At 41.9% G+C, this 17,709-nt stretch overlaps 1 protein-coding gene across 2 annotated transcripts in view; it reads left to right on the forward strand.

Moving 5' to 3' along the window:
* Positions 1–17,014, forward strand: part of SLC6A1 (solute carrier family 6 member 1) — a 73,170-nt gene extending 56,156 nt beyond the window's left edge. For both annotated transcript variants that reach the window (XM_071440035.1, XM_071440036.1), the window contains exons 7-15: positions 721–855; positions 965–1,068; positions 1,394–1,518; positions 3,736–3,848; positions 7,323–7,454; positions 8,803–8,905; positions 10,256–10,356; positions 11,994–12,161; positions 14,631–17,014. In XM_071440035.1, coding sequence (XP_071296136.1) covers positions 721–855; positions 965–1,068; positions 1,394–1,518; positions 3,736–3,848; positions 7,323–7,454; positions 8,803–8,905; positions 10,256–10,356; positions 11,994–12,161; positions 14,631–14,735 — 1,086 coding nt within the window. In that variant the 3' untranslated portion in view covers positions 14,736–17,014. The remainder of the gene's footprint in view (positions 1–720; positions 856–964; positions 1,069–1,393; positions 1,519–3,735; positions 3,849–7,322; positions 7,455–8,802; positions 8,906–10,255; positions 10,357–11,993; positions 12,162–14,630) is intronic.
* Positions 17,015–17,709: the final 695 nt, after the last annotated feature.

Below are 17,709 nucleotides of genomic sequence, written 5' to 3' on the forward strand. Positions count from 1 at the left end.
TGAGAGACCTTTCTGAATTAAAGGGCAGCAACATCTGATGTTGGCTCATGCCTTTCCCTGCTGGAAGAAATCCCAGAGAAATGAAAAGCCACAGCAATGGGGTTTGGTGCTAGGTTAGAAGACCTCAGGTCTGGTGCAGAGGGCTGGGATTTCTTCACACTGAGGGAACAGATTGTTGGTTTTTGACAAGAGGGCAAAACTGTGACCCACCTTGAACTGTGTGTTGGACAGGGCTGGGCTGAGCTCAGAGCAAACCATTTGCTTTCTCCTGTCTCCAAAGCACAAAGAGGCCAAAACGAGGGACTCAAAAAGAGTTCAGAAAGGGTTTCTGACAGGACCTCTGAAAAGGCAAGAAAGTAGAAGCCTGTAATATAGAGGAGGAGAGAGTGAAAAAAAATGAACTGCCAGATGTGTTACAAGCAGGATCCTGGTGCCATGATCCTTGTGCTTTTGGGACTTCCTTGTGTTAAATACCAAAAAAAAAAAAGTGTGAAAACATCCTAGTCCACACTGTTCCCTTTTCAGAAAAATAGGCAGCAGCCACCTGCCTTTAGAGCTGGAGTTTAGGGAGTTTTGCTGTAGGCACTTCCCAAGCCTTTTCATTGAAAAATGCCTCAATTTTAAGAGCCATCCTCAGTTGCTGCTAGAGTGTTTTCAGGGAGCAAATACTTTTGATTATTCTTCCTTGCACACTTACACTGTCTTGTTTCTTCCCATCAGGTGGTATATTTCTCTGCTACTTATCCCTATGTTATGCTGCTTATCTTGTTCTTCCGTGGTGTAACACTGCCTGGAGCAAAGGAAGGCATTTTATTCTATATAACTCCCAATTTCAGCAAGCTTTCAGACTCTGAGGTAAATATTCCATGCTGGTAAGCCAAAGTTTCACTCCTCACTGTTCCCCTTACGAGCTGCTCCTCAAGTGCAGAAACAGATTTTTAAAAAACTTGTTTCCTGCAATCAGGTTTGGCTGGATGCTGCCACACAGATTTTCTTCTCCTATGGTTTGGGTCTTGGTTCACTGATTGCCCTTGGAAGTTACAACCCTTTCCACAATAATGTTTACAGGTAAGCAGATGACTGCACATATTGCAGTGCCACTTGCCTGTCTCAGCTGGAGCTGGCTCCTGTCTCTGTGCACAGATAATTGAAATAAAGTTTAGTGTTGAGTATTAACTGTTCTGTCTGGCTGGGGGTGAGATGTGTGACTGCCTTTACACCAATGGGGGAGACTTCCCCAGCATGGAATGGAGCCCAAACTGGGAAATCCTCAACTGTGAAATCCTAAATCATTGAGATCTTTCCACAGGAAAAAAAGAAATCAATAAATAAACCCCAAAAAGGATGAACATTTGCTTTCCCTGCTGCTTAAAGCCCCTTCCCTTTGTTTCAGGGACTCCATCATAGTGTGCTGCATAAACTCATGCACGAGCATGTTTGCTGGCTTTGTCATCTTCTCCATTGTGGGATTCATGGCCAATGTCACAAAGAGGCCAATTGCAGATGTTGCAGCATCAGGTACCCGAAATCTTTTCCTCTAAGCTGTGCATCAGGGGTTTTTGGTTTTGTTTTTTTGCTTGTAGGTTGTTCCTGCAACTGCTCAAAATCCCTCCCCACAGCTCCTCAGCTCCCTGTCCCCTCAGTCTCCCAGGAGGAAAAGTGTTGTCCCAACCCACTCCAGGCAGAGCAGGAGGAGTTCTGGTCATGATGAGGTGGTTTTTAAGCTAATATTTCCCAATTCAGTTGGGTTTTAATTCCTTTTCCCATTTCTTGAGGTTAAGCCCTTGGAGGCAGATCCGTTTCCTCCCTGTTCACACCTACACCTATTCCATGTGACTCTGTATCATGAAAGACATTTTATTTAGGGCAGGGAGCTGTGGAGCTGTCCATGGGAGGATTCTGTTCTTCCCTGCAGTTCCTTGTGTGTCTTCCAGCTGAAAAAAGCTCAAAGCAGCAGAGCAGATGGCTGCCCTGACCCAGCTGGTGCACCAGATACTCACTTAGCAGTTCTGGCCACAGGGAGGGATCTCATAACTCAAAGCTTGGCTGCAGCTCACTGGTGGACAAAATCTGGATGACTGTATTAGCAAACACAACCCACTGAAATATTCTCCTTGGTTAGCAAAGGAGAGAATTTAAGCCCTGCAAATAATCTTCAATAAATTACACATACAAAGAGATTAGGTGCAAAATGATGATGGCGGGCACTGTTATTAAAAGCTGCTCTGGAAAGGCAGTGGTGTGTGAAATAAGCTTTATGGATTTATTTCTTTGATACAGAAGGAGTTATATAAAGGCTACACCTGCAAACACCACCATATTTTTACATCATATTAAGTACATTTGATAACAGATCTCTGAAAGATGCCCATGGCCACTAATTGCCAAGGATATTTAAAAATTTGACCCTTTAATTAAGGCTTCTATTTCTCCTAGTAAGTTTGGAGGCTGGTGCCAGATTTTACCACCATGAGAGGTTATTTTGCCATCTTTTATACAGCCTTATAAAACAAATGATATTATTAAAAGGCCTAACTGCATTTCTGTGGAATGCCAAACAGAGTAAAATTAACATATTTATCTGAAGTTTATTTTGCTTTTAGCACTGCTATTTGGAATGCTTTCTGAATTGCTTTCCCTGCTCTTGTTAGCAATTAATTGCTTCAAAATCCTCATTAGACTTTGGCAATCCAGGTGTTGGTGCCACCCTTGCTCCACTGGTTTGGGAGCTGGGACCAAGCACTTGTCACTGACAGACTTTTAATGGAAACTGAAAACTGAGAGGCACTCCTTAGGTGAAACACACGAGTTTTATTTCTGTGGTTTTATAAATTTATAATTTATTATATTTATTATATTCATATATATTTATTATATAATAAACATATTAAACGTTATCTTAATTAATAATTAAATCTAAATAAACATTATATAATAAATATATTTATTATAAATTATTATATTTATAATATATTCTATGTATTAATAAATTTATTTATTAAATTTGCTGGTTTTCCCTCAGACCCTGAGAACAAAAAAACCCTTTTAAATAGGGTTTTAAAATAGGGGTTTTTAATAGGAGTTTAACACTCTGTCCCCCATCTGCAGTTAGCAAGAAGAAAAATTAAAAAGTTTGGTCGTCCACAACAACAGAGTTTATTAAAATGTGCATTTAGGGGGAGGGAGAGCAATGGAACAGCAACTGGGAATACTGGAAATGCTGGACAGTGTCCTCTCCACTGCTGAGCTCTGTTTCTGTTCTGAACAGTGCCAAGCAGGAGAATGCAGCTGTCAAAGGCTGCTTGAGGGAGGGGACAGAGCTGAGCAGTGCCTGGGGGTGACCCCAGCCAGGGACAGCACTCCTGCCTTGGCTGAGCAGGGGGCTCAGGAGCAGCTGCTCTGCTTGGTTGGCTTTGGGGAATTTGGGGTGCATTTATTTTATTTTTATTTTATTTTATTTTATTTTATTTTATTTTATTTTATTTTATTTATTTTTATTTTTATTTTATTTTATTTTATTTTATTTTATTTTATTTTGTTTTATTTTATTTTATATTTTATTTTATTTTATTTTATTTAGTTTTGGCTGGTTTATTTCCAAACCCAGGTGCTTGCAGGAGCAGGGAGCAGTGAACACTGGAATCTCTGCCCAGGGGCTGCATGCAGAGCCCAGCAGGAGCAGAGGATCCCAGCCCAGCCCTGTCTCTGATGTTCTGTCTCCTGTCTCTCCCCCAGGCCCTGGACTGGCATTTCTGGCTTACCCAGAGGCAGTGACACAGCTGCCCATCTCCCCTTTGTGGGCAATACTCTTCTTCTCCATGCTGCTCATGCTTGGCATTGACAGTCAGGTAAAACTGGGGTGGAAACCAATAAAAATGCAGATTTTCTGCCACTGGGTGGAATCAGGTTTGATGTTTTTGTTTGCATTTTATTTATTTTTATTAGGATTATTTATTTTATAATTTGGGATTTATTGAATAATTTAGGGTTCTTTATTTAATAATTTGGGATTATTTATTTTATAGTGTGGGATTATTTATTTTATAATTTTCAAATTCATTATTATATAATTTAGAATTTATTTAATAAATTAAGATTATTTCTTTTATATTAAAATTACTTTATATTAGGATTTTTTATATATTTAACTTTTGTATTTTTCATGTATTTGTAATCCTGCAGTTCTTCAGTGTATATTAAGATTATTTATTTTATAATTTAAGATTTATTTAATAATTTAGGATTCTTTATTTAATAATTTAGGATTCTTTATTTCATAATTTAGGATTCTTTATTTCATCATTTCGAATTCATTATTTTATAATTTAGAATTTATTTAATAAATTAGGATTATTTATTTTATATTAGGGTTATTTATTTTATATTAGCATTATTTTATATTAGGATTCTTTATATATTTAGCTTTTATATTTTTCTTCTATTCATAATCCTGCAGTTCTTCAGTGTATAACTCTAAACTCAGAGTTTCAGGTGCTGCTTTCCCATTCTGGTCAGGCACAACAACACAACAGGGTTGTGCTCTCCACTGCCAGCTGGAACTGGGGCAGGATGGTCCCTGGAATAATCAAATAAAGAATAGGAGGCACTCAGGAAAGACTGAGTCAAAAAAATGATGCTTGAACACCTCTGCTCTTTCATGAACTGCTGGAAGCACATGAAAAATGGGCAGAAAATTAATTCTGCAGGCAAAAAGGAGCTTATCTTTGAAATATTCCCTGTTAAATCACAATGTTAAAAATACCTGTTCGGTGTTCAGCTGTGCAGGAGACACTGGGATGTGTTTTACAAGATTTGGATGCCACAGGTATTTCTGAAGGGCGGCTCCAGAACTCACCACTGGAGCAAAAAGACCCAGCACACATTTCATTTTCAGATCTGGAGATAATTCAGTGGGCAGTGGGATGGTTACTGAGGATATTCTGGGTTTTGATGTGCTCTGAAATCACTTCCCAAGGGAAAGGGTCACCAATTTATTGGTTCAGGCTGTACTGAAGCTCTGGGTGGGATCTGACAACTGAAAATGAAGGAGGAGGCTCAGCCCTGGAGTTTGCAAATCCAAGATATTCTCTGTCTAGATTAAACTATTAAATAATTAACACATGGAATAATTAGAAATGTTGACTGGGACACAAATAAAAAAGCACAGAGCATGAGAGAAAACTCTTTAAAAATAACTCTGTCCAATAAAACCTTTTGTTGATCAGTGCTAATTTTAATACAGATTACAGCCCCAGTGGCAGCACTCAGGAGAGCTCCCTGCCTTATTTCACAAGGAATACTTGGAGGATTTGGTCAGGGGAGTTGCCCCTGGCTGCTGAACTCTTGGATCACTTTTAGGAGCCCAGTCCTGGGCAGATGTGTTAATTTACCTGCAATCAGCTGCAGTTGGCAAAGCAGCAGCTCCCATCCCTAGCACAGCCCTCCCAGCACATAAAGGAATGTGGGATTTACTGCCTTAGCACTGGACCAGTCTTTCAGGAGAGAAAATCCATCATTTTCTACAAATCCAAGCTGACTTCAGCCTGTGAACACAAAAAGACCAAGGAGGGTATTTTATCCTAGGAGATGAAAGGAAGTTGAAAATTTACACTTTTTATTTCTTTGTTTTTCAGTGAGCTTCAGGCTTGACATTAAAACCCACTGCTCAATCTGGGGGGAAACTGCTGTGAAAAATTGGGTCAAAAATATTCTTGAAAGCATTTGTCTCTAGGCAACTAACAGCTGAGGAAGGTGGTCTAATATTATTAAAAGGAAGATGGATCTACAGGCTGTCATGCTCTCTGCATTTTCTGTCTGTCACTGAAACATTTCATCCACTCTAATTTACACGAGCTGTAACCATTGGTTGAATTCTACTTGCTCTGCTGAAAATTAATAAAACTTTACTCATCTTCTGGTTTTCATATTGCAGCCACCATAATGATAACATTTATCTGAATATATACACACAGAGGGATTCTGGAGAGTGGCTATTTGGAGGACACAGCCTCAACAAAAATGTTTTCTGGGGATACAGAGAATATTTGATTTATTACATATGAGAATCATATGAGAATCTTTAACTTTCTGCCTGAAGCACCAATCTGGTTAGACTTTCTCTGTGTGTTGGCTTTCTTGTGTCACATAAAAAAGAAGTTTATTTTGTAAATCACATAAAAAAGAAGTTTATTTTGTAGGATTGAGGGACCAAAGCCCTCAACTGTAGGTTTATCATCTTTATTACAAAAAAAGAGCAGTTCCTGTTCACAGAGCAAAAGCAACAGTTCATAGCTCAGAATTTTGAGTGCTCCTTGAGCTGGAAATCTTTTTGCACAGATCATATTTCAGCCACCATAATGATAACATTTATCTGAATATTTACACAGAGAGGGATTCTGGAGTGTGGCCATTTGGAGGACACAGCCTCAACAAAAAGGTTTTCTGGAGATACAGAGAATATTTGATTTATTACATATGAGAATCTTTAACCTTCTGCATGCAGCACCAATCTGGTTAGACTTTCTCTGTGTGTTAGCTCTCTTGTATGTGAGTAAATCACACAAAAAGAAAATTTATTTTGTAGGATTGAGGGACCAAAGCCCTCAACTGAAGTTTATCATCTTTATTACAAAAAAAGAGCAGTTCCTGTTCACAGAGCGAAAGCAACAGTTCATAGCTCAGAATTTTGAGTGCTCCTTGAGCTGGAAATCTTTTTGCACAGATCATATTTCAGCCACCATAATGATAACATTTATCTGAATATTTACACACAGAGGGATTCTGGAGTGTGGCCATTTGGAGGACACAGCCTCAACAAAAATGTTTTCTGGGGATACAGAGAATATTTGATTTATTACATATGAGAATCATATGAGAATCTTTAACCTTCTGCCTGAAGCACCAATCTGGTTAGACTTTCTCTGTGTGTTAGCTCTCTTGTATGTGAGTAAATCACACAAAAAGGAAATTTATTTTGCAGGATTGAGGGACCAAAGCCCTCAGCTGTAGGTTTATCATCTTTATTACAAAAAAAGAGCAGTTCCTGTTCACAGAGCAAAAGCAACAGTTCATAGCTCAGAATTCTGAGTGCTCCTCGAGCTGGAAATCTTTTTGCACAGATCTCTTTAGGCAGAGCCAAGGAGATTCAGGAGCAGAGCTTCCGCTGCAGTCAAGCGAATTTTCACTTCTCGCTGGACGGCTGCAGCCTCAGGCCAGCCAAGGCTCCAATCACAAACTGCTCCCCAAAACTCCATGCTGGGCTCTGCAGTGTTTTTTGTGTCCAGCTGGGCCCTGGAGTGTGTTTTGTGTCCCTTTTCCTGCAGTTCTGCACCGTGGAAGGGTTCATCACTGCCCTGGTGGACGAGTTCCCCAAGCTGCTGCGCAACCGCCGCGAGCTCTTCATCGCCGTGGTGTGCATCGTGTCCTACGTGATAGGGCTGTCCAACATCACTCAGGTAGGATCCCTGGGGCTGCCTCTGCCCTGCTGCACCATTCTCCTTCCCCAGCCCAGCCAGGAATCTCTGCCAGCCCCTGGACTGTCAGGGATTCCTGCTCGCCAAGGTTTGGGCGGTTTAAGCGTAGAACGCCCTTAAGACTTTAGCTTTGATATTTGTATTTGTATTGTATTCATTGATATTAGTATCATTTCTTTAATATTAGGATTGTTTTGCTTTTATATATTGAGCTATTGTATTTTTTGTATATTTGTACTCCTGCTGTTCTTTAGTGTAAACAACAGCAAACTTCACAGCCAGTGTCAGCTGCAGCTTGCCTGAAGATGTTGCTCACATAAACCTCAAGCTCAGAGTGGTGTTGGCTGAGCAGTCACTCTCAGGAGCTGCATGGAGTGGCAGTGCCTGCTTTCATCCCTGCTCTGTGTGCTGCTGCTTGCTGGGACTGCCTCACACAGAAATCACACGTGTGGGAGGGAAAAAACACAGCACCAATCCCCCTTGTAGCTGATATTTACTGCAAATCAAGCAGCAACTTCCTGAGTGTCAGTGGGAATGATGCCTTAGCATTTTAGCTTTTATATTTAATTTATTTGTACTCCTGCAGTTCTTTAGTGTGTCCCTCCAAACTGCACACCCAGTGTCAGCTGCAGCTTCCCCAGTTTGGGCACACACAACAATTCCTCTCCAGGCCTGGCAATCAAGGACACCTCACTGCCCCAGGGCCCAGAGATGGGAACAAAAGGGACTTGGGGGGAGCAAACTTGGGCTCAATGACTTCATTACCTGCAGCTGGAATTGGCAGATGAACCCCCAATGTGCAGATGGACCAAACTGATAAAAATATAAAAACCCCTGACCCGTGGTCTATTTTGGGTGTAGCCCGTGGAGTGCTTTGTCTGCCCTAAATGCACCTGCAGGCCCTTCAATAAATGGAACTGCTTTTTATTTCCTGAATTCTGCCTGGCCTCTGGTTTTTAGGTAGCCCCAAAAAGGCCTCACCTTGGTGTCCCCTGCAGGGCTCATGGGACAGCAGAATGCACATCCCCACATTCCTACAGCCAAAAAAGTGGCAGCTGGAGATGTTGACTTTGCAAACTGCTAGAGGGAAATGATTAATGATTAAATTATGATTAAATTACCAAATAAAGAGCAAACAGCAAAATTAAATTTTTCAGTTTAAACAGCAGCAATCTTAATTTCATCAGGATTGACCTCAAGCCTTAAAAAAACTTAACCTGTTTAATTTACACTAATAGGCCCTTAACCTACCCACCACTGTTACTTTGTATCTTACATTTGGAAGCTGGAGGCCTTGCTCTATTTTCATACTTTTTTTTTTCTGTTTCAGGGTGGCATCTATGTGTTTAAGCTTTTTGACTACTACTCTGCCAGTGGAATGAGTCTCTTGTTCCTTGTATTCTTTGAGTGCATCTCGATATCCTGGTGCTATGGTAAACATAAGCCTGTTTGTGTTTTTCCCTAAGCTTTACACACCCTGAGGATAATTCATCCTCTGATCTGCGGCTGATGTGCACGTGGTGGGGGTGGAACTGAAAGTGGCTTTGGTTTCTGTGGATAGAATTCAAAGTTGGCTTGTGGAAGGTGCTGCTGCCTTTCAAACACCCTACCTAGAGGCTTGGGAGCCATGAAGAGTTTCAGGACTATTAAAAGGGTGATATTCCATATCCTTTCCTGTCCCACTTCCTTGGCAAGCCTGGACCTTCAGAGGTTTTGGGTACATACTTCCTCAGGACGCTTGGGATTTGCAATATTTCATTTTTCCAGAAATTCTCCCACTCCAGGGTCCTGCAGTGAGCCAGGCTCCTTGGTCAGTGAGGGAATAATCACATTAAATATCCAGACCCTGGGCTGGCAGTCTCTGGCTGCAAGCATGAATGGGTCTGTGGGACATTGTCACAGAGCATTTTTGACCTCAGAGCTGTGTCAGCTCCTCTGAGGAGCTGCTCCATCCCCACTGAGGCACTCCAGCTGCTCCAGGAGCTTCCTGCTGGATTTCAGTGGGCCTGAGAGGATGGAACAGCATTTAACAGGGGAGAGGCACTGCTGGAGAGCCCAGCAAATGGAAAAATACACCAAAATTCTCAGGGAAATCACAGAATGTTCTGAGCTGGAAGGGACCCCACAAGGAGCTTAGGTGGATGGTCCATACAGGGCTTGAACCACAGCTTGGAATTGTCAGCTCCAGGCTCTGGAAGAGATCAGAGCCATAAATTGGTGACAGAATCATGAAGAAATCAGAGCCATGGACTGGTGACAGACACAGCTTTGGGAGGCTGGTGGGGAGCAGCAGCAGCAGGAGGGGCCCTCTGATTGCAGCTCCACTCCTGCCCATCCATGGTGGGCACTGCAATGAAGCTGGTTAATGCTGGGATTATAATTGTTTATGATTGTTGTAATTATAAAGGTTTATAATTGTAAAATATACCCTAATTTTCTCATCCTAATATACCCTAGAGTTGGAATCAATCAAGGGTGTTTCTTGCATCTGACCTTCCCATGTGCAACTTCCTCCTTTGGCATGGGAGTAAGTTTGCTGGTCTCTATTTAATTAATTATGACGTGGAAGAGTGAGAACAGGTGACTTTTGGTGCTTTTGAGTTTGCACACGTTTTGCCTTGAGGAAAAGTTGAGATCTTTGTAGGGCTTCCAAATATAATCATAATTTATGGCTATATCATATATCATAATCATAATTTATGACTATATCTCAGAACCATTGAGCTTCCCATCAACTCCACTACCTGATATGTTTCTGTGTTGTTTCTTATTTCTTTACCCAGGTGTTAATAGATTTTATGACAACATCCAAGAGATGGTGGGATACAGACCCTGCATCTGGTGGAAACTCTGCTGGTCCTTTTTCACTCCTATCATTGTGGCAGTAAGGAACAAACTTTTATTCTCTGGTTGAAAGGATGTAAATGAGTGGCCTGGGTGCTGCAGCCTTGTCATTTCCAGCCCCACAGGTCCATATTAGTTCTGCCTTCTCTCCTTTTTTAAGGATTTGAACAATCCCATTGAAGGCAATAAGCAAAAAGCAGTGTCATTCCAGGAAGATTGTGCCCCAAAAAGAGAAGTCAAGATTTTTATTAGACCTCTGGAAATGCTCAAGAGGTTGATTGGCAGAGTTAGAAAACTTTGAGGAGCAAATTTTGGCTTTTTTTTTTTTTTTTTTGGTGTTCTAAAATAGAATTTAGCAATCTAAAATCTAAATTTTCCACGTACACAAAAATGCCAACATGCTGTAAACTGAATTCCTCCCTTCAAGCCCTTCTGGTGACAGAACAGGGTTTTAAACTCTTGTTCTTCCCTCATGGCATTCTGTGGCATATATTAATCATTTTATACTGCATTGCTGTGGGTTTTCTGGCAAACTCTGCCATGAATCTGTACTGGAAACCACAGAACAGCTTTTTCCTGATTCTAAACTTTACCCAGTTAATCCCATTCAGTACTTTGTGAAGTAGTAAGCAAAGAAATGTAAATGTACTGCACATACACTGAACCCAGATGTAATGTAACAAATTACACATGAGCCAGCATTTAACCAGAGAAAGCAAATGAGGAGCACTAAAAAGACACAGAAATGTGCTCATGTTGAGGGTTCCTCAAGTCATCCCTTCCCAGATCAAGGCAGATTTCCATTTTGTAAGAACATAAAAGCATAAGAGAAACATTTTACTTTAGTGGCACAGGAGGAAGATGCCCAGCATCATCAGACTGGCCAGATTTGTCAAGTCCTCAGCAGAATGTGCTGCCCAGCCCAGCTCAGAGCAGGGATAAAATTCTGCCTCTGGGAATTTGCAGGGAATTTGCAGAGCAGGGATGAGAATCTGCCTCTGTCCTGCACGAGGGCTCAGCCTGGATCAGAATGAGCCTCCCTCTCTCCTGATTCACTTTAGCAGGGTTTCCTGGCTGCTTTAGCCATTTGAGACAGGCCAGCACAGGAGATTTTCCTGGGAATAGCCTGTGGAATTCTGTGTCTGCAGGGCATCATTGGAGAACAACCCAAAGGCAACGTGGGTGCTGCTGCTCAATGGCACAATGGGGACATGTACGTGGTGCCACTGAGCAGCAGCACCCACGTTGCTTTTGGGTTCCAGCTATTCCCAGGATCCCTATTTCCCCCAGTTCCTTTTGGGTTCCAGCTATTCCCAGGATCCCTATTTCCCCCAGTTCCTTTTGGGTTCCAGCTATTCCCAGGATCCCTATTTCCCCCAGTTGCTTTTGGGTTCCAGCTATTCCCAGGATCCCTATTTCCCCCAGTTGCTTTTGGGTTCCAGCTATTCCCAGGATCCCTATTTTCCCCAGTTGCTTTTGGGTTCCAGCTATTCCCAGGATCCCTATTTTCCCCAGCAGCACACCTGGATTATCTGAGGTGCAGGTTTATGTGTGAAAACACAGCTTTGAGGTGAAACATTCATTTTGGCAAGAGGCATCTTGGGAAGCTCCAGAAAAACTCTTGAAGCCAGAACACTGTGGGAATCTGACCCCAAACCCTCCCTTCTGCTTTTGCAGGGAGTGTTCATCTTCAGTGCTGTGCAGATGACCCCCCTGACCATGGGCAGTTACGTGTTCCCAAAATGGGGCCAGGGGGTGGGCTGGTTCATGGCCCTGTCCTCTATGGTGCTGATTCCTGGCTACATGGCATACATGTTCCTCACCCTGAAAGGATCCCTAAAACAGGTAAGCCTGCCTGTCCCAACCCCCCTGGCATGGTATTTGTGGGGTGCCCAGATGAAGGAAGGAAGGATGAATCTGACTCCATGTTCTTAGAAGGCTAATTTATTATTTTATTAATATTTTATTAAGATACTATATTATATATTAATATACTAATATAATATATTATATTTCTATTATATTGATATTATATTTTATTAAGATATATTATATTATATTATATTATATTATATTATACTATACTATACTATACTATACTATACTATACTAAAAAATACAGGAAAGGATACAGACAGAAGATTAAAAGGATAATAATGAAAACTCATGACTCCTTCCAGAGCCTCAACACAGCTTGGCACTGATTGGTCATTAGGTCAAAATAATTCACATGAAACCAATGAAACAGTCACCTGTGGGTAAACAATCTCCAAACACATTCCACATGTGAGCACAACACAGGAGAAGCAAATGAGATCAGAATTGTTTTCCTTTTTTCTCTGAGGCTTCTCAGCTTCCCAGGAGAAAAACCTGGGCCAAGGGATTTTTCTGAAAATATGACTGCCACACCTTGGCACCTGTGCAATCAAAGATTGCTGGGCACTTCTTTCCTCTCATCTATTTCCCCCTCAGTCATTTTGCTTTGAGCTAAAAAAAAAACCCAAAAAACCCATAAAAGTGCCAACCAAAAGAGAAGAGAGTGTCTGAGCCATCTGTTGCTGAACACAACTCCCCACGTTCCACAGGGTCCTTATCTCTGCTCTGGCAGCTGCAGACACTTGGCATTCCAGCTCCTCACACCTAGAAACCAGAGGAGAGGTTTGCAAATTATGGAAATTTGTCCTGATTAATGCCAGACACGCGGCCGCGGATCACGGCAGGGGATGCTCTGGGGAGCTGGAATCAAAATCAGGGGCTGAGCTCCAGAACTCTGGGATTGCATGGGTCTGCTCAGTGACCCTGCTCTGCATGTCCCTGATGGCCCCCAAGGCTTCAGCTCCTGCATTTCACCTGCGCTGCTCTGCTGCAGCTGGGAGGGAGGACGTGGAATACCTTGGGAACACTTCCCTTGAGCCTTTATTTAAAGGATTTCTGTGGGCAGTCACTCTGTGAAGAACATTAGGGGCTTTTTCTCATTGCTCTCAGCCTCTCTCTGACTGCTCCTTTTTTAAAGAACGTAACACTTCTCATGGATGACAGTCTTTTTTTCAGTCAGTTTTTATTTCAGTCAGTTTTTATTTCACTCAGTTTCTATTTCAGTCAGTTCTGAGGTCCTCAGAGATGTGCTGCTGAAGGGGTGGGAAATATTGACCACATTACTGCCCCACACACCGTTCAGGAGCCACCCACAATCACCACACCTCATTTTTCAATCTGGGTGGATCCTCAGTTTTCCCTCTCCAGCTCCTCCTGTACATCACAGCCAGTTCTCCAGCCCAAGTACTGAAACACTCTGTGATTGTGGCAACCAAAGACTGTCAAAAGGAATTTGTCAGAACTTCTGGAATATTCTAAAATCAGCTGACAGAGCCATCTTTGCAAAGGGCTGGATGATCTTAAGCAGAATTGACGAGTGATGCCTCATGAAATGCTCAGATCTTGATCCAAATATTTGTCTTCAGCAAATTTTGAAGGACTCAGTGAGGCTTTAAAGAAGCCTGCACAAAAAAATCTGGGTTTTGATTTTTTTTTTGTTTCCCTCCCTGCCAGTTCTTAGCTCCTACATTTTGAATAGATTTCTCTTGGTCTTATGGAAACTTTTAGGTGCAAAAGGAGAACTGTTGCCCTAAAATACAGCTGCTCTTTGTGGAGGGTTGTGTGAGACCATGGTAAGAGTTCCTCATCTCAGCCTTGTTTTGGATTGAGGTCGCATTTTCGAAAGCATTGATAAATTATTATTAAGTGAGGGGGGAGCCTGCACCAGTGAGATGCTCTGAGGAGCCAAACTGGGATTACTTTTGAGATATAAGAGAGATTGCTTTGAGATAGGAGATTGCTTTGAGATAGGAGATTTCTTTGAGATCTATTCTCTGCCATGAGCTGGGCAGAGAAGCTGAAGGAACAGAGAGGACAAAAGGACGAGGAAAGACAGAATAGGAATAAAACACTGTAAAACACTCTAAAACACTGGTTTATCCTTGGAGGAGCTCTCAGTTCTCCTGGGGAGATGCCCATCGCTCTGGTGCCCGTGCAGTGCTGGACCCTGGGCTCACAGCACAGCCTCTCCCCATTGCTTCTCCCCAGGAAAGCTCCTTGTAGGCACCCAGCATTTGGCACAGGGTGTTTCAGCTCCTCCTGTCACCTTCAGGACAGAGCTGGAATTCTGTTTAGTGCAAGTGGCTCGCTGCTGGTTCCCTGGCAAGAGAGGTGGCTGTAAAGAATTGTCTTTAAATATTTAGGAAAAAAAAAAAAAAGAAGAGTAAGGTTAGAAAGAGTTTTTTGGCTGCCTCACATTTACTGTTGTCCTTTGAACAGCGCATCCAAGTGATGATTCAGCCAAGTGAAGACATCACCCACCCTGAGAATGGGCCAGACCAGGCCCAACAGAGCAACTCTGCCAACAAAGAAGCCTACATCTAAACTCCTCTCTCCTCCAAGTTCCGCTCCTCCTCCAGAAAAACAAAAAATATGGTTGAATATGACCACAAATTCACATCTGAGAATATAATTACCTACCTCTAGTGGCAAAAAAAAAAAAAAAAAAATACATATTAAAAAAAAAAAGAGGAAAAAAAAAAAGCAACAAGGTCATCTCCACTCCGAGGGAATCGCCATGGGTTCGATCCAGCCGTCGCGAGCTCAGATGTTTGACAGTGTTTTTGTGTTCTCCAGCAATCCAGACTGTTAATGTTTTTATCCTTTCACAATGATAGTTGCATACCTTGGAATTTGTAAATTGATGTGCCAAGACCTTTTTAATCTACCTTTTAGCACGACTATTTGAAGTTTTGTGCTGCTGATTTTTAGTAGTTGATCACTATTTCTTACCGCTGAATCCCAAGACTGTTATTTCTGACTTTGCAGGAGTAAAATTAAGTTTGGAGTTGTTTTGTACAAAAAGAGAACGGAGTATTTTGTAAACAAGTGATTTCCAGTGCAAAAGTCTGCCCTTAAAATTTGTTCCAGCTGAGGCCATTCGAGGGGGGAAGAGACACTTCCTTCAATTAATAGCAGGCACAGCCTTTAAAAACATTCCTAGCGCAAAAATTGAGTTGTTTGTGGCAGAGCAGCCCAGGCCAAACACACTGGCTGTGCTCAGCCTTTCAGGGTGACTTTCAAACAAGGTCATAAATTTCCTTAAAAGTACATATCTTGCTTCTTATAAAGAAGATATCTGCGTGAATCAATGTTAGAGGCATAAATACGACTTTTAACTTTTTTAGCAAAGTAATAGCCGAGAGCTCTTAGAGATTCCCAGGAGTAAAATACAAAGTATTTGCCATTCAAGCTCAGACTCCCTGAGCTTTTATCATGCTGTTATCACTCTACTATTGCATTGCCACCAAAATAGAAACCAAACCAAGATCAAAGTGAGTTCCAACGTAGGGCTTGATTGAACCTGCCCGAGAACTCCCCCAGCTCCCACCCCAAACCCCAGCACTTTGAGAGCAGTGGGATTTCCATTTCCAGGGGCTGGGTGGTGCTGAGGGCACGAGGGAGAGCTCTTTGATACCCTGCAATCCCACTCTGGGCTCCGGCCAGCCCCTGGAAGTTCTCCCTGTGTGGGGAATGCAGCGGGAGCCCCGCTCGGCATTTCTCGTTTGGCAGCTATAAGATAAGACAGGCAAGGAGGCTTTTTTGTTTTTGGTTTGTTTTTTTTTTGGGGAGGGTGATGTTTGATTGTAAATGACTGTGACAGAACTGTGCAATGAAAAACATGCTTTTCAGCAAACTTTTTTTGTGCACCGTACAATGTTAGATAGCACAATTTATGTAGGACTACTACGTGGAAAAAAAAAAACAAAAAAAAACATGTTACCTGTGAATGTTGGGTTTTTCGTTGTTCTCGTCTGAAGGTGACAAACATGTTCTTGCAATAAGGTATTATTCTCAGAATGTCAAGCACATTATGTAGAAATAATATATATATATAATACACATGTATTTCAAACTACATCCTAAACTCTCAGAGTATGTTGGGTAGGTTCTAAACTGTTTCATACCTAGGTCAAATGTAAAATACTACGAGATCTAAGCTCCATCCTAAACGGCCATAGCTGAGATGCAAACGTCCTGTAAGTCTTTGGGATTTAGAGGAACCCCTACATCCTACACAGACATTACACGTGATACATCATACTTGTGAATTTCATTAGACTAAGGGTAAAAACTCCGACTTTCTCTTTATTGTTTAATGTAACCGAGTCCCATGTTGTTCTAAGAAAAATGCAGTATTTAATGTTTGATTGTAAACAATTATGACAGATGTTTGACAGACCTGCTCTTTAGCAAAAAGCTGTACAAACGTTATCACATAGCACAAACTAGTGTTGTAGAACTACTGTGTGTAAACTGTGAATAGCTGTATCTTTTTTGTAGTACTTGCCCTGAAAAAGAAAGATTATTGTATGATCATATATGCTTTTTGCAATAAGGAAATATCCAACACCAAGCAAATCTATCTCTATATAAAAATATATATGTAATATATACATATTCAAAAATATATACAGAGCCTGTTTAAAAGAGTACAGTATTATTTAGTAAATTGCAACCTGTTCTATGGACCAAATGTAAAATATTTATAAATTAAGATGCATTTTAAATGTCTATAAACGGTGTCATAATTAAAGCACGATTGTTATGTAAGTTTCCAAGAGTTTAGAGGAAAAAGAATAAAGGTTATATTATACATTAAATCCAGAATTTTGCCGTCTTTCATTGGACAAACCCAATCTTTGCTATTTTCCACTTCCAAATGTGTCATTTATATAAAAATATCCTTTAAATACCAAAACGCTGTATCCCACTTGTGATGTGTATAATTAATCCACGCTATTCCTACAATGTAATTAGCATGTGCATACATTATACAGGGAGTTTGAGAGGTGACAGTTAATAGCCCTTCCTGGCATCCTGCTGCTTTCATTCTCCTACGGGAAGATCGCAGCGCATCTCCAAGAAAAGGACAAACGGATTTTGGGATGTTTGGGACGGATCCTCAGGTGCACTGCTGTGAGCTGCAGCACCTCCCTGGTTTTGGAGCCATCCCAGTGCTGGATACTCCCCAGGCAGATGATCCATGGCTCCCAAAGCTGCCCTGGCAGGGTGGGAAGACGAGGAGAAGACGCGGAGGAGAAGAAGTCGCGGCGCGGCTGCACCGCCGCTCCTGGGCTCGGGATTTAATTATCTGCCTGCAAAACTGGAGCAGGGCTTCATGCTGGGGAAGAGCCTAAGCAATTAGAGGACCTGATTAGAATGGAAAAGGCTCCCCAGAGAGGCGTCTGGAATCACAGCCTCCAAGCACCGAGCGCTGACCTTCGCGAGGAGCGCACGGCGAGGGCGCGGCCGGGAGGGGAGGTCCCAGACTGTTCTGGAAAAGGGGAGACAGCAA

The sequence above is a fragment of the Agelaius tricolor genome, unplaced genomic scaffold (genome assembly GCF_023055355.1).
Source record: "Agelaius tricolor isolate 1412-34295 unplaced genomic scaffold, bAgeTri1.0.p SCAF_14, whole genome shotgun sequence".
In the NCBI taxonomy this organism is placed as follows: Eukaryota; Metazoa; Chordata; class Aves; order Passeriformes; family Icteridae; genus Agelaius; species Agelaius tricolor.